General features: G+C 34.7%; 1 protein-coding gene and 1 pseudogene across 1 annotated transcript; both read right to left on the bottom strand.

Annotated features, from left to right (window-relative positions):
• Window positions 1-2,047: 2,047 nt before the first annotated feature.
• On the bottom strand, window positions 2,048-2,470 carry LOC149578332 (6-phosphogluconate dehydrogenase, decarboxylating 1-like). The gene has a single exon (XM_089800096.1). The coding sequence runs from the start codon at window positions 2,468-2,470 to the stop codon at window positions 2,048-2,050; it is 423 nt and encodes a 140-aa protein (XP_089656222.1).
• Window positions 2,471-3,460: 990 nt separating this feature from the next.
• Window positions 3,461-6,244, bottom strand: LOC149578331 (origin of replication complex subunit 6-like; annotated as a pseudogene).
• Window positions 6,245-27,098: the final 20,854 nt, after the last annotated feature.

The raw sequence follows: 27,098 nt of genomic DNA, 5'->3' as shown, positions 1-27,098 counted from the left end.
CTATGACTAATGAGGTGGCAGATTTGAAGCATCTCAAGGATGTATTACACTAAAATCCAGCCCTTCAAGCCACTAATAATCCTTGTAAAGAATCAAATATAGGCATTATGAGTTCCCATTTGGACTTCATGATGCATGATCAATTTTATTTTAGAGAAAAGAAATTGTGCTATCCTCAAGCTACCACAAGGAAGACCATATTATGTGAAGCACATGCTAGTTAGCTATCAGAATAATATGGGAGAAATAAAATCCTGCAACAACTAGAAGAGTGTAAATATTTGTCTTCTAAGACTTGAGATATTGTGATCTGAGTGAATAGATGTTACATTTGAAAACTTTCCAAGCTTAGGCAACTAAAACTAGGCAAAATATTGATACTTAGTATCTTGGAAATTTTTTAAAATAAGCAATGTATTAGCATGGATTTTATATTGAGTCATAAACAGAGGTTTTGATGGTATATTTTGGTCATTGTCATGGATCAATTTTCCAAGATTGCTCACACTATAGCTTTTGATTACCACAAAGATTCATCTTATAAGGAGAAATGAAATTCTGAGTCATGCTTGGTATAATTTATGGAAGAAGCCATGAGCATGACCACAGTGCAGTTGTGGATGTTATTCTCAAGCTTAAGAGAAATGAAAACTAATTCATTGAATGCTAGGAAAGTTGTTACACTATTTCCTCAGATACAAATGAAGACTGTGGCAATGGTTGTATGCATAATTTGCTTTAACAATTTAGTTAATTTCTTCACTAAGTATGTCCCTTTGAAAATGGTGTATACCCACTCTTGTAAAGAGTTCACACAGTAGAACTATTTTTTAAGGGATGAAGAATTTCTTTGAAACCATGAAAAGAGATATTTAGAAGTGACCAAATACTGAAACCTGTGAAGAGAAGGCTCATAGGAGGATGCTTAAAAAGGCTGAACATAGTTGGTGATCTACTATAGTGTATGTGCAAAAGGATTGATTTGAAAAAGGCCAATGTAACAAATTACAATGAAGAATGCTTGTCAATACAAGATTCCACGAAAATCGATCAATATACTTATTTCCTCTAGATTTGCCAAAAGATCTTCTACATCTTAAAACTGTTGATATGTATGAATAGAAAGAGGACAAAAGCATGATATAATCATGTAGCAAGGCAGCTAATCCAACTTTTGAGTTGGACCACCCAAATGTCCAAAAAAATTCAAAATAAAGAAAGTGAAAAAATACTAGAATATAAAAGAGTTTAAGTTTGGCTATCTTGGCATGGATTCAAGAAACAGTAATTAGTCAAGTTGGCACATCTTAAACAAAAAATAATTGTATCTTAAACCAAGCAGTTCAATACTTCAAGATTTTGAGGATTCGATATAGAAGCATCTATCTCCTTTCAGTCACAATTAAGGTTGGTAGCAGTTATCCAATGCAGAGTTTTGAAGATCATAATATGGTGTTTCTAAAGGCGAATTTAGTTAGAAATTGGGTTCAAGTTGTAAAAACTACTTCTAGATAATTGAGATTGGAATAACATTTTTATTTTGATAAGATTGCAATACAGTTTTTATTTCATGGAGATTGTATAGCTGCTATCATAAAGTAGGTTCCACTTGTCTTGTATGTAAAAAATTTGCAACCACACAAAGGATGCCTTTTTGAATCTTATAATAAGAGAAGAAAGTGGTGAATGTTAAGGCAGAATATTGAATTTAACTATATCAAAGTTTGATCCAAATCTACTCAGATTCTTGGGTACTTTTGTAACTATTTTTTATTATTTGTGAGGAATTGCGTGCATCAGTTCAATTCGATGAAATTTTAGACAGGAGTTCCTTGATAATTGGGATTTACATTTTATAAATTCATCTAAATATGAAGGATGATCCTAATCATCTTCTACCTAGGATGATGGGTTGGAAAGTTACAACTCCAAATTGTCAGAAATAATGACTACAAATGAGAGGATTGCAAAATTGAAACCAAATTGACTCTTAATTTTCTTTACCTACAGACTTCAGCAGATCATATCACCCACCAAGAAAAAGCACTCATAGAAAGTGAGAAATAATTGAATCTTGAATTTCCTTACCTACAGAATTTAGCACATCATAAGCCTCTGCAATAAGCTGCATGTCACCATACTCGATCCCATTTTGCACCATCTTGACGAAATTTCTAGATCCACCCTTTTCAATATAGGTAACAAAAGGGCCACTATCCACCTGTGCAATGATCTTAACAATTTTATCCTCAATATACTTGTAAGCCTCATATGACCCTCCAGGCATAAGAGAAGGGCCATTCCTGGCACCCTCTTCACCCCCTGAAACCCCCATGCCCAAATATAGAAGCCCCCTCTTCTTTGCCTCCTCCTGCCTTCTCTCCATGTTTTCATACCATTCATTCCCACCATCCACAATACAGTCCCCTTCTTCCATATGGGCAGCCAGAGTCTCAATTGATTTTTCCATGGGGGCTCTGCTTTGATTAGAAGGATTATGACTCTGGGCTTCTAGATTGAGAGTACAAATTCCTTGGCATCATGGAAGCCTTTTACTGGTAGATTGCCTTCCAACTTGGCTCTATCTACCATCTCATCTACCTTTTCTGGGCTTTGATTGTAGACTGAGATGGGGAAGCCTTTTTCTACAATGTTGAGAGCTAGATTCTACCCCATCACAGCCAATCCAGCCAATCCTATTCTTGACAATTCAGCCATCTCTTTTTCTTGTATTCACATAATCAAAATCAAGAGTAAGGTTAACATCCAAGGGAGGCTTAGAAATTTTAGCTTACAAAGGACATTTGAAACAAATTTCCTTGGATTTTTGCAGCAATGTCATTGTATAGAGCTCTAAGTTTAACTGTTTCAGCATCAACTATTGAACCAGACTATTTTGGTGTCATCTTCAAAAAGGCTAAACCATCCAAGAGCAAGGTTTTCACAATAAAGGCAACATATGAAAATTTCATAGTGATCCAGATTGCAATTTAAACTAGGAAACTAGGTAGGCAAGGGATATAAACACTGCAGTTAGATCAGCTCTCTCAAGCTCTCAGAACATAATGTAGCTTTTTTATAAGAGCTAGTGTTTTATTTAGTTAACCCTGAAGTTTTTGCCTTGTGTTTTAATTGGATGTGAATATTTGAATTCCATTTACACTTTTCCTACACCATTTCACTACCATGCAAATGGAATGTTACTATAGTCACAATAAAATATTATTATGTTTAACTACAACATCCTTCAACCATGCAAAAATATAAGCTTGTGCTTCCAATCATCAATAAAAGAAACACTCAAGTACCAATGCTTAACTAAGAAACACGTTCTTTCACATAAAACAATGCAGCTAAGTTGATTTTGCATCCTTATTTATTAATTATTATATGAGAAATGCAGTGCATGTCTATCCACATTGGAATAACATAAAATATATAAAAATAACTTCGTAAACTTTTAGGTATAATATATGAACCGAGTTACCTCAAGTTCATATTCATCATCAATTAATTCACCACTATTGTCATATTTTGCCTCGTCTTCACGCATTCTCTTGCTTGGCAATGCATCTAAAAGTTATGTCCATACACACCCAATACACTTAGTTGCCTACAACAATCATAACAACTAGAATTTAGACCAAGCTTTTGTTCTAATTTTCCATACTAAATCAATGTGAACCTAAGAAATAGTTAAAGATGGTGTGAAAATAAATTCAACTATGTAAAGAACAAAAAAATGATTATGTAGCTAGTCTGTCAAACCAATTTAAGACATAAGAGTACAATGCACTTTGAAATCTTTAACAATAAGGATTTGAGCTGTGCCAGCCCATATGAATTTTATATAGAAAAAATTTGTAAAGGCCACAATCACTACAATGTAAACAAGCCTGAAATAATCTTTCAAACTTTTCAGTACCAAGCAAGCACAAAAATATAAGAATGTGTCTATTAAGTAACAAGAATGAACTTAGTCTAAACTTGACTATAATTAATGAAAAGAACTTTCCATATAAAAAATATGCAAAGGTTAAAAAATCAATGTCATCACATAAACAAAATAGTCTCTAACAAAAACACACCTCTATTGTTTTTCATAGATTTTGGATCCTTCTTTTCTTTGGCAATTCCCATAACATCAAAACAGAGATCATTCATAGATGTTGCAACCTAGCACAAACAATTAGATGTGTGTGTGTGTGTGTGTGTGTGTGTGTGTGTGTGTGTGTGTGTGTGTGTGTGTGTGTGTGTGTGTGTGTGTGTGTGTGTGTGTAGTTAGGAACAAACATAAATCATCGAGAGGGTTTCCTTGTTTGATTTAGTTAGCATCTATAAATTGACAATGTGAATAATATTACAAAACCTTCAAGATTTCTATGCACCCAAAAAGAACACTCACATTTGAAAACTCAAAGTCTGATGTACCACATATCTAGATCAGTTTCATCCTATCAACTTTTAACTGCATCCAGATAAATAAGTTAGTTTTTTGCACAACAAGTTCCAGAACTTAGGGTGGGTATATGGATAAACAAGAAACCAAAGTTTAGAGAAGACTAACTTGAGGCCATTATTGTAGCATTGTCATATGTGTGATGATAAAAAGGAACACAAGATTAAGGGTTTGAATTTTGTTTAAGTTGTTCACCCAAAAGAAAAAGAAAAAAGAGAAAAAAACTGCTCCTAGGTTATATCCTTCATTCATATTGACTACCGAATCAAAGGATTATTAGTGGCCTAATAACAAGCTTGAAATATGCAAGTACAAACAAACCTTATTTCTTCTTGCACATAGGTAAAAAGCTACTACAGTGAACACTGGATGACCAAAATCAGCACTTGATCTCTGGGACTCTGGTAGAGCAGCTATAAATCTTTCTTTGTATCTGTATAAGGTTAATATTAGAATTGCATATTCGATCATGATTTTGGGCCGACAAGACTTGGAGATCATATGCTAACCCCACACTTATCAGAGAGCTCAAGGTCAAAGTATAAGAGCATAGGATTTCATTTGGTATGCCCTTAGGCATACTCCGATGAAATTATTATACCCACCCTAATAATTTCCCCAAGCACAGAGCATACTGTAAGCCTTTGAGCCATAAATTTCAAAAGATTGGAAATCCAAGAAAACAAACCATTTGGGTCCTGAAATTTGAACTAAGGAAACTTGGTTTCTCAAGTTCCATAGAGCACTATATAAATATTTGACCAGTAAGTTGAAAAAGATCCAAAGTTTAAGTAAATAGACCATTTGAGAGCTGAAAACTGAGTCAAGGAAAATGGAACTTACAAAGACAAGACTCTTTGGGCAAACCCAATCAATCTAAGAAATCCAAACTAGATTCCAAGTTCTCGGATGTCCAGCCTTTTCCTGCAAGGCAAATTAAAAGTGCAGACTCATCATCATTTTTGAATATAATCCATTAATGTCAAAAGAGCAAATAGACAAAGAATTGCAACTGATTCAATTTAGATAATTAACCTACCTGACTCCAAGTGCATTTTGCATTGCATTCAAGGATCTGGTATATGCCTTCTCAGACATGCCACTTAGCCTAATGGCCTTCTGTCTATCAAAGGGAACTTGTAATCTATATAAACAATGCATTCAATCATTGCAAATTAAATATCATTGTTGCAATTTTTCTAATAAAATCATAAAGAATGAGAACTAGAAATCCATGAAGTGTAAGCAATGGGAATCATCTAATGTTCAAGGAATAATTTCTCCTCTTGTTAAATTATTTCTTCTTGGGCAACATAGATCTAGTCCTGAGGAATGTAGTGTAATGGCAAGGATAGATGACATTAATAAGATTCGACCCAGTGTTATATTATCTCACTGTCGGCATGTGGCATGATCTTTGTTGTAAGGATTATACTATAAATTTGAGAAATGACCCGATCCTTTTCAATGTAAAATCAGATGAACCCATCAGAATAAGGTTCAATAAAAATTACTTTGTAGCACCGAGTTCAAAGTAGAGAACCAATTTGCAAACCTCGTACTGTGGATGAAAGGGGTTAAAAAAGGACTCAATGATGAATATTCCCAATAAATTGCTTTCCAGATGATCAAAATTGCACTAAATTTGACATATTGCTTAGATAAACATACCACACCAAAAGTGGAAGAATTAAAATGCACATTACGTCTCAGATCCTTGGCTTTCTCGATAACCTTGTTGTCTTCTATAAGGCCCAATTTTCTTGCTAGCCCATCGATGTCCATGTTTCTTTGCAATGTATGGCTGGGAAATGAATGTTACCCTCCTTCGGCCACTCCAACCAAAGGACTTCTCACCCTCTGCAGCCCACGAGACCATCCTCTACATTCTACCAAACAATGCAACCCCCATCAAATCCATTTGTTGTTCACTAATTTGACCATGAATTTTTTTTTAATTCTATCCCCAATTTTCACACTCTTAATTAAAATTTCTAGATAAAGCAGCTACATGAGGCACCAAATCTTTGATAGAACACATAAAAGTGGCCACTTTATAGAGTACATCATTAGAATAGTCATCTATGAAGGCAATGCCTAAGAGTACGTAGTCTTTGGGCACAAGATTAAGGAATGGTCCAAAAATCATAAACTTAAGAAGTAAACAAATGGGAAAAATCACAATCCTAACATATCAATGTGTTATTTAATAATGTGCCTACAATATCTATGGGTTGACTTCAACAATTGAGAATGTTGAATATCATAAGTAGCTTGTCTTCCATACACACCAACACGAGCATTTAAAATCCACTTCATCTCCACATAAAGTTTTTAAACTATGCTTAGAACCATTTATTTAGTAACTTACAACCGGATATTTTTTTTATGATATTAAGTTTCTTATGAACTTCCATAGTAAATTTAAAAACCTACCGTTTTGGTGTACTAACTTCACATATCTTACACAAGCTGACTTGTGTTCTAAATAGTATTAAACATTAAAGAAACTACAAAGTGTGCAAACATTTGGGGTCTGAAAAATTTGTTAGCTGAACATTATGCATAGTTGGTTATTCCCTCCATGTCATAGCATATTTCCCATTTGGAAAATAATTGATGCAATTTATGTCATATGTGACAAAGCTAACAACCATTGAATACTTCAATTACATCACTCTGAATTTATATTCTAATAAAAATCATCTCATTTTAAAATTTTAATAAAACAATGCCTACCTTGCTTGAAGAGAAACTAGACAAAGAAAGCATGGTAGAGGGTATACTTACATAGCTCCTGTGTACCTTACAGTCAATATTTATATTAATGAATTTAATAACTAGGTTGTAGATGAATTTTATAATGAGATTTTCCCAAAGCAGAATTCTAAAGTTTATAGTGCAATTACTAATAATAAATATGTTTTTCAGTCCAAAATATAAAATTTATTCCCACCAACATGTGCAACATAATTTTACTATAATTCTTACTTGATTTCAAAATTGATTTCAAATAGGATGTATGAAATACCAAGAATCCATCTTCATGTGTTGTGCATTAAAGAAGAAGATTGTAGCAGGTATCAAAGTAATGTCAAAATACTTGATATAAACTTAGATTTCCTTAGCATCCACATCCACTAAAGCTATTGATGCAAACTTTGACACTTCACGTGCACATTTTGCAAGCTATAGACACAGTGAGCTTGTATAGAAAATAATAAAATTAATGTCAACAAGTCCATAATCCATCAAAAACTCCTTATAATTAAAAAATAGGGTAGCCATTAGAGAGGAAACATTACAATTTCATCAAGCTACATGCAGACAATATTTGTGGCCCTTCCAAAATGAAGAACCAGAACTTTGTCCAATGTATCCCTAATGTGCTTGTCAACTTCTTGTTTCCTTGTGAGAGTTTGTAGTAAGTAGCTCATCTCTTTAGAAAAAGGAATTCAACTTCACTCTTTTTCTACAAACAAACACTAGCTATTACCACAATGCAAGTAATAAGGGACACCTCAAGCTGCTATATAACATGCAAAGTAGAGAATGGATTTAATAATAAACATCTATCCTAGAGAGATTTAGAATAAGGTCATAGGAGGAATGTAAAGCAGCTCATTATGCCAGATCGAGCCCAACATTTAGTAGCATAACTTTTGAAAGATATATATGTCAATTTTTTGGGAATCAACTACATGTTTATGGAATTAAATCAATCTATATGATGCATAGTTTCACACGGAATGATTCACAAGAGACCATCTCTTGTGAGGTTGAATGTTCTACTTGTCATTGACTGCATTAGGATATGATCATATCAGTGATGTAGTGGAATTAAAATGGCAAAAAATAAACACCACTTAGTATCAATCAGCACAATAAGGTAAACCAAGTCTTCTCGAGAGTCCAACCATCCAAAAAGTATTTTTGCTAGAGCATGCTAAATAATGGGACTCCCTCATGATCATTCCTACTAATCTTGGTGCCCAATTTGTTTACAGATATGAATGCTCACCACAATATGACAATGACAATGCTATTTGGTGGGTAGTTCATCCATAGCCATTAATACCTTCTTATAACCATTTATTAAATCCCAACATTCTAAGACTCATAGAATCTTCTCTAAACTTTGTTAGTGTAGAGTCGGTTCGGCTCTAGCAGGACCCAAACTTAGCCGAGTTAGCCAAGCTTGACAAACTTGTAGATTTGGAACTGAGAATCTTCCCATTTATATTGTGTGCTCAAACTTGTATGTGATGAACCCATAAAGTTTAGTCCACCTGGCCTTGATGGCAGTGCTGGCAAGCACCTGGCATAGATGGCAGCGTTGTTTGCCAACTATGAAGTTTCATCTCCTTCTAGAAAAAGTAGGAAAAGATTAGATTGCTACTAGCCATGTGGTCTTATCTAGTGTAGCAAGTAAAGAAATAGATTTTAGTCTTGAATCTTCTAGTACGAACCACTGACTTCTTGAAGAAGCCCAATTTTGTCTTGTAGTGACAGATGTCTCCGAGAAGCAAACAACAGATTGCTGCCAACTATGCAATTTTTTCTTCTTGAAAAAAGTTATAATTATTCTTTATTTTATTTTGTTTTATTTTTTATTATCTATGCACAATTTGGATCTTGGGACGAAACTCCTAGGAGATCATCTTTTCTATTGTATGTTGTTGTTTGAGCTCTACATGGTCTTGGGATGAAACCCTTGAGAGTTCTCATCTATTGTGCATTACTATTCAAACTCTCTCTATTGAGTTTTGTGTAATTTGAAAGCTTAAATTAGCATTGTAAAGAAATTCTATATCAATTTCAAGAGTAAATATATTCTTAAATTTATAGATGTTCGCTAAAAATGGGATTCTTTGAGACTGCATAAGCATAATTGACTGTTTCTTTTCTTGAATCGATGTTATGTATAGTTATTTGTTTTGAGGTTTAAATAGTTTAGAAAAAAAAATTTCAAATCATATAGACCTTAAGGTCTTTATAGTGGTACCAAAGACAAAATCCTACCAGTCTAGGATGTGAAGGATGATTATAGAAATGGAAGAAAAGGATAATGAAATAGCAGCCTCTAAAATTGCTAGATGGTATAACAAATATCAAAAGATGAAAAATATTTTAACTTTTGTTAACTTTTGCCAAATATTTATGTTTGTCAGGTAATACTATACCTATGCATGAGGTCATCGCAGTCTTTGATGAGTACACAAATGAACCAGAGAAGGTCAAGGCTACTAAATCTTTTGATAGGTACCACTGTACTACATAAGAAAAAGGAGAAAGGAAATGGATCTTGAATCAGACACTTAATCAGAGTCAAAAGACTCGTTCTTGAAAGAGAAAGAACCCAAGATAATGGGACTTGAAGCATTGAAGAGTACATTAGAGTCTAAAATTAAAATGTTAAAACCAAAGACAAATGAAAAGAGAAGTTACAAATATGAAGCTATTCAAATCTTTGAAGAGTACCAAAAAGAAAGCAAGAGGGGTTTAAGAAACAAATTCCCTTTCACAAATTCTTAAGTGTGGTCGTAATCTTGAGGCATCATAAATGAACTTGATGCAGTACATCAAAAGAATAATGAAAGAAGAATTAGAAGTTAGCCTTGAAGAAATGTTAATGAAAGAAGAAAAAAGAACAAATACTAAGATGAATCATTTTACAAGTTTGGAAAATGACAGAAAGTGGAGTAAAGAGCTCTCCACTGTAGGAGATAAACTTGGTGACATGTCTTTTTCAAAAGATGTTTTACTTACATCGGTGGTGGATCTAGTGAACTATTTGCATATAGTGGATCAATCACCTTCCAAAGTGATTCAAACAACAATGGTTCCAATACTGACCTTCTTGGGTGAGAATAGGTTGCTAAATCACAAAGATAAGAAGGTGGGACTTGTTTTTACTCACTGAATGAGTGAGTTTATAAGAACTACAACTCCATGGGTTCCTGAGAAGGATGATAAAATAAGGGAGATCTTTCAATTGATTGTCAAAATTTTTTATTTGTTAGGTGACATCAGATGTTTCATAATTTCCTCATTGCTATCAGGAGGATCATGACAAATACATTCATGATTACAGGAGGATCGTTCTGGCTTCAATTATTACTGAAAGGGATGTTATTTCCTAGCCTATCATATCTTTGTTATTGGCTGTTCAAAACCAAATACAAATTATTCCTACAACTACTATAACTTGGTATACAATGTTTTCAAGCAATGTGAAGGGAACCTGAAATCTTACTTGTTTGATGAATAGTTAATGGAAGAGGAGTTCAAAATAGAAAATCAGTCATTTATTGTAGTCATATCCAAGAAGCAACCCTCACTTGGAAATGCAATTTTTAGACATGGGAAAGATGGTATTCCAGTTAAGAATTACTTCAAAATTGGACTACTCTGATTACAAATTATTAGTATTAATAAGAGTCAAGAAGTAAAACAATACTCAAGCCCATGCCTAAAAGTAAACTATATTTCAGATTTATGGTTTGGGCCTTTCCAAAATTTGCACAAGAAAAAAGATCAGACAAATCCCTTATCCATAAGTAGAGTCAAAATGAAATAACTCCCCATGACAATATCACAAACACATAACCAGTGGTCTTAAAATCATCAATGCATTTCACAGATGAGAACTCTATAAACCATGCTGGCAACATTCTTAATTAACCCTGAAATGCAATACAATGATCTTCAACATTCAAATGAAATCTATAATTAACATATTCCTTGAATATGATAATCGGCCAGACATTCACTATAGTTTCTAAACCTAGATCAAATGCCAAATCACAGGGGTAAAATCTTTTCATTTCCTCAATATGGTGGGAGGAGTGAAATCACACCTATTTCCAATTGTGGGAGGGATTAAAACTGCATTTTCTCTTCCCATTGATACATGTGTAGGGGCAAAATCTTGTTACCTTCTTTTGAATATAGTTGTAGGAGTAGCTCTCCCTTTTCCATCTAGATTGGAAGTAGGGGTAAAATCGCAAAAGTGTTATCACACCCATTTCCAATTGTGGGAGGGGTAAAAACTGCATCTTCTCTTCCCACTAATACATGTGTAGGAATGGAATCTTGGTACCTTCCTTTATATCTAGTTGCAGGAGTCACATAATGATAATTATTGACTTTCTCAAGCAATTTTTGAGAAGGGATTGCATAACAACTATTAAAATGTACCTTTTGTATAGGAGAGATGTCAACTCTCTGGAGAGTAGCACTTGACGTGGGCCTAGGCGATCCAACCATTGGCAAACAAAGTCCAGTTTCTTAAGATCTTCCACATAGGCCATCATGTCCTTCCTTGTGATCATCAAGCCGCTTTTGGCTAGCCGATCCAAAACTTTCGCTACAGCTCCTAGGCAGATTCCCAGTGTTTAGACCATAATTCTTCTTCATCCCATTCCCATTCTGAGATGGCATTTTTCCAAGTTGAAAGAATGTCTAATAAAGCACCTTGCCCTTCACTTCAGATTGTACGAAGCCTTTGGATCTATGTAACTCCTTCAACTTGTTGATTTTAGAGCTCCGAGTGCAGCTGGTGCTCCTTGGAGTTCTGGTGCTCGGAGTGGGAGAAGGACTACACCTATGGTCGAGTAGAGGTGATGGATGTTGCTCAATCCCTCTCCCTCTCCCTTGCTTGGGGTTGGGATTAGAGTTGGAAGTGGACAGGAGATCGTTAAGAGGCCTTCGTCCTCTGTCATTGCCCATTGTTGAAGGGGGAGTTGCAGCTCGCCCTCACCGTTGCGTTGTAGAGATATGAAGCCCCTCCACACTCTCACCATTGATCTTGTTGCCCTCATTCTCTTTGTTCCCCGCAAGCATGGGGGACTTGTTGCATATCATGGGAGGAATTTTAGCCCTCATTTCTAAACCAAAGTGAATGCTTGTGTAGCTCCCGTGCGCACAAAACATAACAATGAAATGGGAAACCTTTTTCATTTTGACATGTTAAGCTCGTGTTGGTCAAAATTTTGACCAGCACAGGCATGGACTTTTAAAAAAACATATTTTTCCTTCCATATTTTTGACCAATCTAAAACATTCTAATAGATGGTCAAAAATTTTGGTCAAAAAATAGGGTCAAATGTACTAGTGTACAGTCTCTTCACTGTTGCGATAGAGAACACAGATGGAAGGCCCCTGGAAGCCTCACTTGTAGAGATTATCCCAAGTAAGACAATGATTGTAAACCAGAATCTAGAGGAAAAAGTTACGCTTAGGCCATGAAAAATTGTTCCAAACTTTCTTCCACTAAGAGACCTCCACCTCACCAAAAAGTTGCTTCGTTGACACAAGGTACCCAGAAGAAATAGAATACTTTCTAGAAGAAGCTCCTCCCCAAACCAAAACATTAGGTTCCTACAATGAGTTGCACTCCCTAGAAGCCAATATCTAAGATAGTTCCAACCGATCTCCCAGTGAGCCACCCAGCGACCAATCAGAAGAATTCTTCTATCTATAACCCATAGAAAGGCCCAAGTTAAAAGCCTCCTTATAATGAGCCACCTTATTCGATCCAAAAGAAAGGAAAGAATCACAAAGAGCCTGCAAGTGAGGATGAGAGGATAGGAGAGGAGGATGCTCATTCCAAAAATCACTCCAAAATAGAGCCTCGGTGCCTCTGTTGTAGATCCAAAATAAACTTTTCTTCACTAGGTGAGCACCAATCTTCAGGGTATTCCACACCATAGAGCCCCTTCCCTCAAGATAAAACCTAGAAATATCTGAAGGTTCAACACTAGGTAAATACTTGTGTGATAGGATACAGGCCCAAAGCTTAGACTGACTAGTACACCAATGCCAATAGAGCTTGACTGCATAAGATAGTAGACCAAAGGCCAATCCTCCTTCCTTTTTGGCCTGCAAATAGTATCCCAATTGATGAGGCTCCATTTGGTATGTTGCAAATTTCCACTTCAAGGAAATTGGTGGGAGAGGGCATCAAATTCCTTAAGAAAATAACTGGGGCAGCCTAAACCATGCTTCTATATATGGGAAGAGCCTAAATTATAGATTGAAGGAGTGTTACCCTACCACCAGTAGAGAGCCACCTATGAGTCCAATGATTGACCCTTTATCAAAGTTTGTCAAGAAAGCTTTGCTAGAAAAGCCTAGGCTATCTACCCACCATAATAGGGACCCCCAAGTAAGTTAGAGGGAGAGACACAATCTGAAATCTTAGGATATTAGCAATCCTCTGTTGGATCAGCTCAGGAGTGTTGAAGAAAAAAATAGAGGACTTGTGGTCATTAATTTTCTATCCAAAGACAGCCAAATAGGTATCCAAGGTGAGCTAAAAGGCTTTAGCTTCCCGAATCTGAGCTCTCCCAGCAAGGGTAGTATCATCAACAAACTAGAGGTGAGAAAGAGTGGGCAAACCATTTCTCTATTGCCATCCTTGAATCAAATTTTAGGAAACTTGAAACTTGATAAGTCTACCAAGTCCCTCAGCCATAATGTAAACAAATAAGGAGAGATGGGATCTCCCTGACGAAGACCTCTAGAAGCCCCAAAAAGCTCCATTAGTTCACCATTAAGAAGGACCAAGAAGGAAGGAGTAGTAGCACAACTAAGAACCCATCTAAACCATTCTTGATTGAAGCCAAAAGCAAGAAGAACTTTCTGCAAGAAATCCCAATTGACTCTGTCATAAGCCTTAGCCATATCAAGCTTAATAAACATAGCACATTCCCTAGAAGTACACATAGAGTGAATAGCTTCAGAAGCAATAACAACCCCATCCAAAATTTGTTTTCTTGCCACAAAACCCCCTTGTTCCTCAAAGATAACCATGGGAAGGAAAACTTTAATCCTCTCTGCTAGGAGCTTAGTGATGATTTTATAGACCACATTACAAAGAGAAATGGGCCTATAAAAGTCCAACTGATTAGTCTCTTCCTTCTTCAAAATAAGGACTAAGAAAGTAGCATTCAAGGCCTGAAGTATTTCTTTGTTGGAATAGGACTCCTGAACCACATCCAAAAGATCATGATTGATAATATCCCAAAATTCTTGAAAGAGTTCAACAGCATAGTTTATTATGTTGCATAAGGGTTTTAAAATAAATTTCTTGTTATTTTTCTTCATGAAAGTGCCATAAGTTGAATTAAGTGTAGTTTATTCTATAGCTTGGGATAGCTTCCACCACATTTGAAGCATAAGATACTATCATTCTACTTGTTTTTCTCCAATTTCATTCTACTTGTGGTCATTTGTTTTCTTGGACTAAGGACAAAAACCCCACCGTATAATGTGCAGTGTAGGAGTGGTTGTGCCGAACTAAAGCAACACACGCTTTGTTTGGATAGGGTATATTGTCCCTACAAAATGTTCTTGATTTTTCTTATACTAGCACTTGCATCTTTGAGAGCTATAAGGGTTAAGCCTATAGTTTTGTAGATGTTAAATTGTGTCACTAGATTTGTTTATGGATTTACTTGTCACATTTTTTTTTTGGTATATAGTAAAATATTTGGTTAGAAAATTTCATCTTTATTATTCTATATGTATGTTACTCTCTATGTGTGAAAATTATGTTTATTTTTTATTTTAAGAAATAATATTTTAAGCATGACTAATCTGCAAAGTTCATCTCAATTGACATTATTGTACTCTCTATTTCTCTTTGATCTTCTCAATCTATCTATTTTTCAATAACCTCATTTATCTTTATCATTCTATATCTTCATCTTACCTTACCCTTCTTTCTTTTCTTCTATTTTTAGCTCTATTTATCACCTCATATATCCTTATCATCCTATATCTTCATCTTCCCACTACCCTTTTACTTATTGTAGGAGCACCTAGGGGTAAGGTCAAACCCTAAAAGCATTTTGGTTTGTACATGGTCTAACCATCCACGGAAGCAATAAGGACCACTTTTAGAGTCCCAAGGTGAGTGTAGGAAAGTTAATTTGGTTGATTTGAATATAGGAGCTAGAAGTTGTCAAGTAGGTCCTAGGAAGCAAAAATTGATCAAAGTGCTTAAACAAAAAAAATAAGGTGAAAAGACCCAATGAGTGGTTAAACCTAGGTGAAAAATGGTCATTTTATGATATGAATCCATGTGGAGAGATTTAGAACCAAACTAGTCAAGGTTGAAGTCTTGGTTTGGAATAATTGTAAAAGTTGTCAAAAAGTTGCTCATTGATAACTTTTCAATTTTGCAAAGTTGCTTAAAACTTTTCAGGCAGTTTTTGGAAGTGAACTACTTGGAGTAGTTATGGATTAGTTAAATGACCAAGAAGGAGGGGGGAGACAATTTAAACATCTCTCAATCTAGTTCAAGGGTTGGATACTTAGATGTATGGACAACATCTGTTAATGCATCACTATGTGAGAGTTTGGAGCAGTTTTTGTGAATTAATGAATTAGAGGAGTTGAGTGTGTTACTATTTTCATTGGTTTGTCTTACTTGGGTCATGTTTTGAAACTGTGTATAGCTGTTTGGATTCAAGAGTTTCATTTATTTAGGTTTAGAAAAACATTTTCTTTCTGTGATATTGTTCTCCAGTTGGAACATTTTCTCCTTGGTTCGTCATCTATTAATTTGTCAACACTCGAAATGGTTTAATACATGTAAAGAAGGGTTAGAAATTTGTTCAAAGCATATAAGTTTTGCTAACAGAAATCAAACTAAAACACATTTTTTAAGAATGACACCTTTATTTTTCAATCATTGTCTTTATAAAACTAATGGTTGCACCTTAATTTTGAATCATTGTCTTTATAAAACTAATGGTTGCATCTTCATGAGTCCATTAATCCTGGCCCATTTAGATTGGTTACTCAAAGTTTCTAATTTTGTTATTTAAGTGAGGGCATAATAGTTAACTATATCAAGTAACTATTTAAGCAAGGGCATAATAGTTAACTTCATCAAGTAAGTAATTGTATAAATTTATGACTTCTAATTATATTTTATTTAAAATCTTAAAATACTTTTGAGGAGATATTTTATTACATGTTATAGGTTGTGCATTTTCTCATTCTCATTCTTGATAATATTATTCAAATACTAAATAATTTAATATGAACATTTCAATTTCTTATATAGAATCAAGAATCACAAAATCTTTTCAAAATTTTAAACATATTACCCAAAACAAAATGTCAGGTGGAAAATGTTCATAAAGATCTTTAATAAACTAATATATATCCATTTATATCTAATGAGATATGTAGATTTAAATAAAAAATATTTTTAATACAGTATTAAAAATGAAAATACAAGAACTTATATTAAATGAAAGTATATATGTTTTCTGAACATTAAGGTGGAATACATCCCAATTCTTTTTTATTTTAAAATTGTTAAAAAAACTCCAAAACTATCATCCTACCAAATATTTTACTATATACAATTTTATTTTATCAACAATACAATGATCATATCATTTTAAAACATATGTAACATTCCTTCAATCATTTTTACTTGAATTAGTCTTATCAAATCAAATATAGTATAAATTTTGATGTAGGAAAGATTATAATTATAAACAATTAGCTAGAGCACAGAATTTGAAGTAAACGTCATTGACATTTGGGATATATATTAAGGTTTTCATGGGACATACATAAATAGTTGGAAAATCAATTGAAAATGTGTAGTATCATGTATAGTTATTAACTATCTCAAATTATTCACCCAAATGATGGGTATTATGCTCCTAATAAATATTTCCCTTTCAATAACTACTCCCAACATTTAATGATTTATCTATGGGAGCTAACTAATAATAATCATAAGGACTTGAGAACTTAGGGGACATGACAGTTTAGCTATACTCTAACTACTCATAATTGCATGGAGCTTAAGTAGTTTATTGATACTCAATTCAATTCCTCTATTTAGTAGCATGTATTATGGCATCTTCCCATTGTGTAAGCCTTTGATAGCAATGAAAATTTATCATTCTAAATTTTTCTTCTTTATTAGATTAAAATGTTTTGCATTGCAAAAGAAAGTAAAATGTAAAAAATAAGTAATAAGTAAAAATTTTATTTTAAATTTTTATCTAATTCAATAGGATTGTGACTAAGAATTTCCTTGCAAGTATGAATGTTTTTTCACTCTAAAGTCAATTTTAAATATTCAACCATATCCATATAGAACCCTTTAAAATTTTCTAGAGAACATGTGGATCACGTATAAATATAAGCCTTAATTTATTTTTCTATTTTTTGAAATTTTGGAAATTCTAGGAGGGCTAGATATCCATTAGAGTTAGTGCATACTGACCTAGTCGGTGCACACTCGAAATGTGTCACACTCTAAACCATTCTATCCAAAGGATTCCATGAGTTCGGAATGCTTGGATGCCGGCTTAGAGCTCCCTATCCATGGAGTGCAAGAGAGTGTATTTCAAGTTCAAGGGCTCTCAGATGAGCCTTAGAGATACTCTTCTTGCTAGTAAACCATGCAATGGGAGGTTCCAAAGACAAGATGCAAGAATGCAAATGTCTCAAGGAGTTCCTCAAGAATGAAATGTAACTAAAGATTAAATTAGAATGAATATGAAAAGTGCAGCTATTCTAAGCATGGATGAGAGTGTTACAATATCATTATTAAGCTATGTGAGATTAAGCTACATGTAAAAATGAAAGCTAAGCTAAGCTAGAATGCCATGATGCCATGGATGAGAGAATGTAGACAAGAAATAGAAGTTCTCCACAAAGCTCCAAAGAAACCTGTTAGAAAACCTGCAGCATAACAATATTCAAAATGAGGATTGGATGGTTTGAGGGGGAAAGCTCTCTCCCTTTTAAAGTTGTATGGACAGTAGAGATCAAGATGAAGATGGTGGATGATCAACGGTGGAATTTGAAAATAGGAGTGATCCATGTGCACACACAAGTCAACCAATAGAATATAAGTTGACTTGTCACATAAGACAAAAGTCTCACAAGCCTTTTCTTTTAATTGTAAAATACAAAAAGGACTTTATGTGTGCACTTTAAGTGGGTTAGAAGAATGGGGTGTTTTATTTAATTAAAAGGGGACATGTTCTTTTAATCAAATAATGAACTTAGGATAGCATAGTCAAACTATAGGTTATAATCAAATAAATTGATTATTAGCAATTTGGTCTAGATAAATGATTAAATTAATTTAGCCAAAATGCTGAGAAGGGGGCTAATAGTCTAGATGACCATTTTTAGGTGATTAAATTTTCCCCTCTTTGACTAATGCGTGATCGATCTGGGAACACATCATGTCAAAGAAAATCGAAGCCAAGTAGGCGATGATAGATATAGATATCTGATTCCAAAGAATGAAATGCAGAAATAGATAGCAAGTCCTGAATGCACAGCCTGATAGCGGTAGTACTGAGCATTAGGAAGATGATGTTAGCATCCAAAAAGAATTCTAACATCTAGCAAAGTGAATAGATCGAGAGCAAGTGATAAGGTCAAACAAATGCTCCTAAGAAATAGATAGCTGTAACAATTAGCAATAGAGTATTTCTGCCCCCTCGAGATCAAAATCGAAATGAGGTAAGAGGAAGTAGAAACTAGCTAGACATGAGAAAATCAAGATATAGCAATGTCTTATATGACAGATAAATGATTAGAACCCAAGAATGACTATAAGAAACTAATGAAATGCCCTAGTTTGACTAGAGTTGACCTTGAAGGATATAGCATAAAAATTAGGTCAAATCTAATAGAAAGATGATTTAGATGTGAAAAGGTGACTAGAAGTAGATATGAAGCATAGAAATGATGAAGACATGAAGAAATGAAGATGCTCTAGCGATAATTCAAAGATTAGACCTCAAACGGTCAACTAACTACTCAGAAGAAGGTAAAAATTTAAAAGACAATTTTGACCAGCAAGATGAACTCGAATTTGGATTTCGATCCCAAAAATGAATCTAGGACGTTGAAATTATTTAAGAGGTCAAAACTTTATATAATATGATGATAAGATAGAAAAGAGATGAAGCAAAAGATTAAGAAGGTGAAAAGACATGAACAAGAAGAAAGTAAAGAAATATATGAAAGGAGTTAGCAAATATGTCTATGAAAAGATGAAGATAGAGCTCTCCCCATATGCAAGAATGTAAGACTAAGCTAAAAAATGAACCTAAAATGCAAGCTAATATGAAAAGTGGTTTACCAGCAAGAAGTGCATAACATTTAGACTCTTAATTTCATCATTGAGCATTTATTAGGGACATCATAAGATCATACAACCATCACTAGTATAACTATGAGGATATGAATATGATCGATATTAGATAGGTATGTGAAAATCCAATCTAAGCATCAGAGACATGTAAGTCAAGATAACTACACGATTAGATTCCCTAAGTTTAATTTAACAAGATTACACCTGTATCAAGGCATAAGCTCCAGGATAAAACCTGAGTGTTGTCTTGCAAAACAGTCAAGGATGATACATTTGTAAGTCAACGTGTTGAATAGGACCAGCATAAATGCTTACAACACTATAGAAAAACAAAAGTATACCCACAAGCAGAAATCAAGAAAATATGTCCCATGCCCCCAGTCTTCTAGTCAATGACATCCTCGAAAGACTATTAGGGAGGGAACACATGGCAAAGAAATCATCATAGATAGCACACAAAGTAGATAAAGATCAGCATAGCTTAGTCGTTTAAGTGTTAAAGTGCATGTGTGCAAGTCACTTGGCCATTTCTTCAAGACTTGATTCTGATAGTGAGAAATATCGTGAAACCGGAGACCATAGGTAAACTATTTGTAAAGTGTTGAAAAACACTTGATGTCAAAGTGGGTAGGGGTAGTGTTGAGAAACACTATTTTGTGAGTTGTCAAAGAAACCCTAATGCATAAGAATACCTCAATAGGCTAAGTAGCTATGCCCCCAAGATGAGGACAAGAAACAATTCCAAGCTAGGAAATGTGTAGCAAAGTGGATGATTGAGTTTGACAGACATAGGTGCAAGGGTTTCAAGTAGCGCCTGTTTCCAGATTTTCACCACTTGACAGATTTTTTCAGGACTTTTTTCAATTTTTTTGTATTTTTATATTTTTGATTTTTTTGGTGATACATCAAAGTGCCTATTGCTAATTTTTCGCTAAGAAGATCTTTTTTTTAGGACATTTTCTGATTTTTAGGATTTTTTTCAGCATCATATATGATTTTTTGGATTTTTTAGAAGGTTTTAGAGATCATTAGTTCTCAAGAAAAATCACATCATATTCACCCAATGTCTAGCAAGGTATAGGATATGATGGAGCAATGAGCTAGTGGATAAGCAAAGATAGATGAAAAAGGAGTATGAAGCAAGTGAAAGTGATCCTCAAGGACTGACTCCTCAAGAGTACCCAAGCTAGGGAAAGAGGTGAAATAGTCATATGAAGCATATTTTGGATAAGCAATGGAAGTAATGAGAAAGATAGCATGTAGGATAAGCAATGAAGGCAACAAGTGAGATAGCATGAAGTGTGTAGTCCAAAAGAGTAGCCATGTCAAGAGACCTATGAGAACCATGTTTCATTTATTATGATCAAGACCAAGGGGTCAACTAGATAGTATAGCAATGGGATAGAGCAATAAGAATAAAGCTCAAGATAGAGGCTATGAGTGAATGGGAGAGCACAATAGAAAATCTGGTGGATAAGATAGCCAATATGCAAAGATAGCTCAACATTGTCAAGATCAAAGAGAGAAGAAGGGATAGATGGATGATGGAAGAATTACGCATGATGCCTGTTTGCCAGGTTTTCATCATGGTACTTATCTAAGGTGCCACAAGAAGTAGTTTTCACCATAGGATAAATTTATTTCTCTTCACTTTTGCTACCAAGGTGCCACAAGAAGTGGTTTTCACCAAGGCACATTTTATTTTATTTTTTTCTTTTTTTGAATTTTTAGAAAGAGCTCAAGCTTTTTGAATGTAGATAGTGCTCCTATAGGAAAGATAAGTCATGATAAGACAAGACCATAGAAAGGTATGCTCAAAGATGTTGATAGGGTGATGAAAGAGAAATGGTAGTAGGAAGAGTATATGGAGGATAATAGTTCATGTATAGAAAGTTAGTGTAAGCTTTAGAGGATTTCATGAGGGTAGTTGAAATATTGTACAAGATCAACATTGACACACACCTTGAAGGGTATTGGAACAATGGAGGAATCATGGATGAAATAGATTGCGATTTAGATGTATGAGGTGGTAGAAGAGATTTGGAAAAAAGTGGAGTGGAAGGCTTTGGAATATTTTTAGGAAGATTTTTGGAAGAAGATGGAATGGAAGCCTTTGGAAGCTTGAATGTCAACTTTGAAGTATTTTCAATATTCAAGTCTTTCAAAAGAGACTTGGAAATCCATATAGCTTTAGATTTTCCTTTGGATACTTCAAAACACATTTCTTCAATAATGGGTTTAGGTACCCATATTTTCTTTGATTTAGCTTTTTTAATAGTGGACCTTTGTGGTCTCTTTTGTGCATATTCCTTCTTAGCATTCACATGTCGATTAGATGGGACATAGTGATCTTCATTTTTCAATGGATTCTTATGTTTATTCTCACTTCCAAAGGACTTAGGATTTGTCGATGAATAAGGCTGATATGATTGGTTTAGATGTATAGATGGGTGAAAAGTCATCAAGGATGAGTGTCTTTGTTGATCTTGAGGTATTATAGGAGAGCTAGGGAATGAGCCAGGAGTGAATGTAGGAGATGGAGGAACATAAGGCCCCAATATGGATGGAAGGTTTGAATGCTTTAGCTTAGATGGATAAGGACCAAGGATAGATTTAGAAGATGCAAAGGGATAGTGGGAAGGGATATCAACATCTTTAGAATGAGAAACATGGTCAAAGGCATCAATAGACTCATGAGTACCTTTGATAGAAACAACATTTTTAATAGAAGCACTTGAAGCTTGAGCACAATTTTGAAGTGGATGTGGAGAAGTAGAACATGAGGGGATGCTTTGATCTTGACAAGTAGCTTTGGATAGCATATGAAGAGAAATTTTATCATAATTTTCAGTAAGCTCAAGGGAGATAATGGAAGTGGTATCTTCATCATACTTAGGAGGTGGAAAAGATATAGGATATAGAGGGGAAAATTTTTGAAAGAGATGAAAGGGTGCTTGATCTTGATCTTTCTTGACATTTATAGCTTTTTCTTTTTGAGATTCCTCTTGACATGGAGTCACTTCTAAGGACAAGGGAGAATGAAGAGTGAATGGAGTAGTGCTTGGATTAGGCATAGTAGTGCATAAAGGTTGAGGATATTTAGAATTAGTAGCATGGAAAAGGTTTGCAGCCAAGTGAAGGTTAGCTTGAGTTTCTTTTAGAGGTAGCCCTTGAGGATACACGTAGTCAATGTGGAAAGCATTAGGTTCTTTATTTGATGGAGGCATGTTGGAAAGCTTTGAAGTGTTGGGAGATCCACGAGTGTTGGAAGAAGTGGAGGTATCAAGGAAACCATCACTAGACATAGGTTCATTAATATGATCTTTCTCAAGAAAAGTATCCTCATCACATGAATCATTAAAGGTATCAATAATTCCATTATCAATAAGATCTTGGATTTTATGTTTTAGAACAATGCAATCTGAAGTACTATGCTCATTAGGTCGATGATAAGCACAATAGATATCCAAGAATGGGTTTCCATATGAGCTAGACTTAGGTAACCTAATGAGCTTGGTGCTAAGAAGTGTTTGCAAAGTGTCATCATAAGAATCTTCCAAGGGAGAAAAAGTTCGATTAGAAGTATGTCTAGAGTCCTTTTGGTTTTTCTCATGTGAATGGTATGCATCCATGTCTTCATCATTATATTGGTCAAAGATAGGTCCATCATGAAATTTTAGCATAGGCTCAAAGGAGGTATCACTTGCTTGTTCTCTAAAGAGGTCTTTAGATCTAGAAGATGAAGACATTTGATGTCTTGAAGTAGAGCATGTAGACCTAGAAGAAGAGGATGACCTCAAAGAAGGTGACTCACATGCATGTAAAGACCTTAAGGAAGATTCATGTAATGATGCAATCTTCTCCTCTAACCTTTTCTCAAGTTTAGACTTCATTTCCATCATGCGCTTAGAGAGATGAAGGTAAGAAAGATCATTTGTCTCTTCTAGTTCTTTGTATTGCACATATAGATCTTGAAACTCTTTAGTGACATGTAAGATATCATGATCATCTAGATTTGGTTGAGGTTTGGTAGCATAAGGTTTAGATCCCATAGTTTTAGATGCAAAGCCAAGCATAAAAGAGCCTAGAAGATAACTTGATGTTGAAACTATAGGAGGTAGAGTGTTCACTTGCCAAGATAGTAGAGAGAGATTAAAGTCACTTGTCAAACAATATGTCCAAGAAACTTATGACATGAATGACTCAAGTCAATAGCTAGGCAAGATGCCAAACTAGCCAAATAGATAGAGCAAGCAGGGTGACAAGTGAACAACTTTCCCAACCCAAGAGTGTAGTCAAGAAATCAAGGTAACCATTTTAGCAAAAGGATAACTAAAAAGCATGCATAGACCATGAAGAAAAAAAGACCAAAGAGCCACTTTAAGCATGTTTAAGCACTAGAGACATATAAAAGAAAAGTCAAATGATGAGACTCCTCTTAGCAAGCAACACAAGAAAATGTTTGCACTTGATGTTTTGACTTGGTTGAAAAAGTTTGACAATAATTGATAGCATATCAAGTTTGATGTTCAAAAGAAATTTCTTCCCAACAAGATAGTGACACATGGAGTAGTCTTCAAACAATCAAGCAAGGGACAAAGCAACCTTGCATGATACAAGCATATCTGAGGTCTCAAAAGAAATCCCTAAAATTATTGCCATGTGTATGTTCAAAAGATTTTCACAGGTATACCACATTTGAGAACACATCAAGTAATATCTACCTAAAGGACATGGTTCATTACTCAACAACTTGGCCCATGCTTGATCCTCCTTTGCCTCACACCAAGTGGTTGCCCACAAGAGATATCGGCTTTGTCATGGAAATGCCATAAGCATAACCAAGGGAACACATATGGTGAGTGTAAATCTTGGGGTGATCCGGGTAATCCACTAGGATCAATCTTTGCACCAAGAAGTTGAGTGGCTAAAAAGGGTAGTTACTAAGTTAGGGTGTTTAGATAGGGCTTTCGTTCATAGTGTTCCTCTTGCTCCCAATTATGGGACTCCTCACCTTGCGATGAGTAACCGATCTCGCGACCACAAGAGTACCTTAAGCATTCTTGCCTAGTGATCTCACTATGGTCAAAATACCATAAGCGATCACACTAGGAAAAGATAAACACTACGTCTACCAAGGTTTTGTGTCCTTGATAGCCTTGAGTTTATAGTGGGTTGGAAGAGCCGGGTAATCTGCTTGTCCCCAATTGGGTTGTTCCTCTCAGGTTGTCCGAGAGCAGGCCCTCTAAAGGATCCTAACTACCACAAAATAGATCCACTCTCAAGGGTCAAGATTTCTAATTCACCTCAAGGGTGAAAAGCATACTCTCCTACCTTTATTGCTTCCCCCAAACACACCAAGAAGATTCAGTTGCCTCTTACTCTTGAAACCAAATGTTAAGTCAAGATTTCTGATTCACCACAAGGGTGAAGAGCATACTCTCCTATCACCAAAAGATCCCAATTGTAAGTTTTAATGTGCCTAAAAATAAACAACTAGTATATGCTGCACATGTAAAAGTAAAGAACAAGAAAAATTGAGTTTTTATGCATTGGGCAGCCCTGCAAACAATTGTTAGTAGCCCTTGTGCATTTGAAGCTTTGACATGCGTTCCTTTTATGCAATGTTTCAATTTTTTTCATAAAGATAGCAACCTGTAATCACAACTTGTTAGCACCAAAATTTAGTGTGAAATAACATAAAAATCTGCAATCAAAAGTGGTTATTTTCCTCAAAAATATAATTTATCTTCCAACCAAGTGCATGCAAAGAAAGTGCAAGTTAATCACAAATGCTCTCATTTTTACTCTTTGATTTTCACCTAGTCAACAAGATTGGACTTGTTTGCTATGATTTCGGATCCAAAAATAGAAATTAAAAGAAAAGACCCCTACTAAAAATCAAAGAGATTTCCAAAAATGTAAGAAATTCAAAAAAAAAAAATCATTTGTGCCCTAGAGATTGATTTTGTCAAAATAGGCTAGATTTATCAAATCGGGTTTTTGATCCCTAATACGACCTCAAAAGTCAAAATACAAAGAGAGTACCCCTCTTAGAATTCAAAAAAAAATTTGAAAATGTAAGTTTTTTCAAAAAATGCACTGATTTGCGATTAGAAATAGCTTTTTATGAAAAACAAAGAAAAATCATAACTCTCCCAAATCATGTCAAAATGCTCTAAAAATCGGACTGAGACATTTTGAACACATAATTAACCTGCAAAAAAAAATTTAGAACCAAAATCCAAGTGGTTTAAAAGAAATTATCAAATCTTTAAACCAACTAGATTTTTGGCCTTCAAACCAATCTACTTATGGGTTGGCCTTAAAACCCAAGTGATAATTCTACAAAAGCACTTGATTAGATCCAATATGCTACTGTAAAAAATTAGAGATGAAAAATAAAAGCAAATGGAGCTAGAAACTTGATTCAAGCCCCACGGTGGGCGCCAAAAATGTACAGTCGAAATGTGTCACACTCTAAACCATTCTATCCAAACGATTCCATGAGTTTGGAATGCTTGGATGCTGGCTTAGAGCTCCCTATCCATGGAGTGTAAGAGAGTGTATTTCAAGTTCAAGGGCTATCAGATGAGCCTTAGAGATACTCTTCTTGCTAGTAAACCATGCAATGGGAGGTTCCAAAGACAAGATGCAAGAATGCAAATGTCTCAAGGAGTTCCTCAAGAATGAAATGTAACTAAAGATTAAATTAGAATGAATATGAAAAGTGCAGCTATTCTAAGCATGGATGAGAGTGTTACAATATCATTATTAAGCTATGTGAGATTAAGCTATATGTAAAAATGAAAGCTAAGCTAATCTAGAATGCCATGATGCCATGGATGAGAGAATGTAGACAAGAAATAGAAGTTCTCCACAAAGCTCCAAAGAAACCTGTTAGAAAACCTGCAGCATAACAATATTCAAAATGAGGATTGGATGGTTTGAGGGGGAAAGCTCTCTCCCTTTTAAATTCATACGGATGGTAGAGATCAAGATGAAGATGGTGGATGATCAACGGTGGAATTTGAAAATAAGAGTGATCCATGTGCACACACAAGTCAACCAATAGAATATAAGTTGACTTGTAACATAAGACAAAAGTCTCACAAGCCTTTTCTTAGTTGTAAAATAGAAAAAAGACTTTATGTGTGCACTTTAAGTGGGTTATAAGAATGGGGTGTTTTATTTAATTAAAAAGGGACATGTTCTTTTAATCAAATAATGAACTTAGGATAGCATAGTCAAACTATAGGTTATAATCAAATAAATTGATTATTAGCAATTTGGTCTAGATAAATGATTAAATTAATTTAGCCAAAATGATGAGAAGGGGGCTAATATTCTAGATGACCATTTTTAGGTGATTACAGTCGATCCTATGCAAGTTACTTCCATTGGAGGGAGTACTTATTTCATGACATTTATTGATAATTTCAGTCATAGGACATGGGTGTATTTCTTAAAGAATAAATCTGA

This window comes from Cupressus sempervirens, chromosome 1 (genome assembly GCF_028749045.1).
Source record: "Cupressus sempervirens isolate cs-2001-9-10 chromosome 1, ASM2874904v1, whole genome shotgun sequence".
Classification (NCBI taxonomy): Eukaryota; Viridiplantae; Streptophyta; class Pinopsida; order Cupressales; family Cupressaceae; genus Cupressus; species Cupressus sempervirens.
The sequence above is the reverse complement of the archived record's forward strand: the minus strand, read 5'-3'. Positions and strand labels throughout refer to the sequence as shown.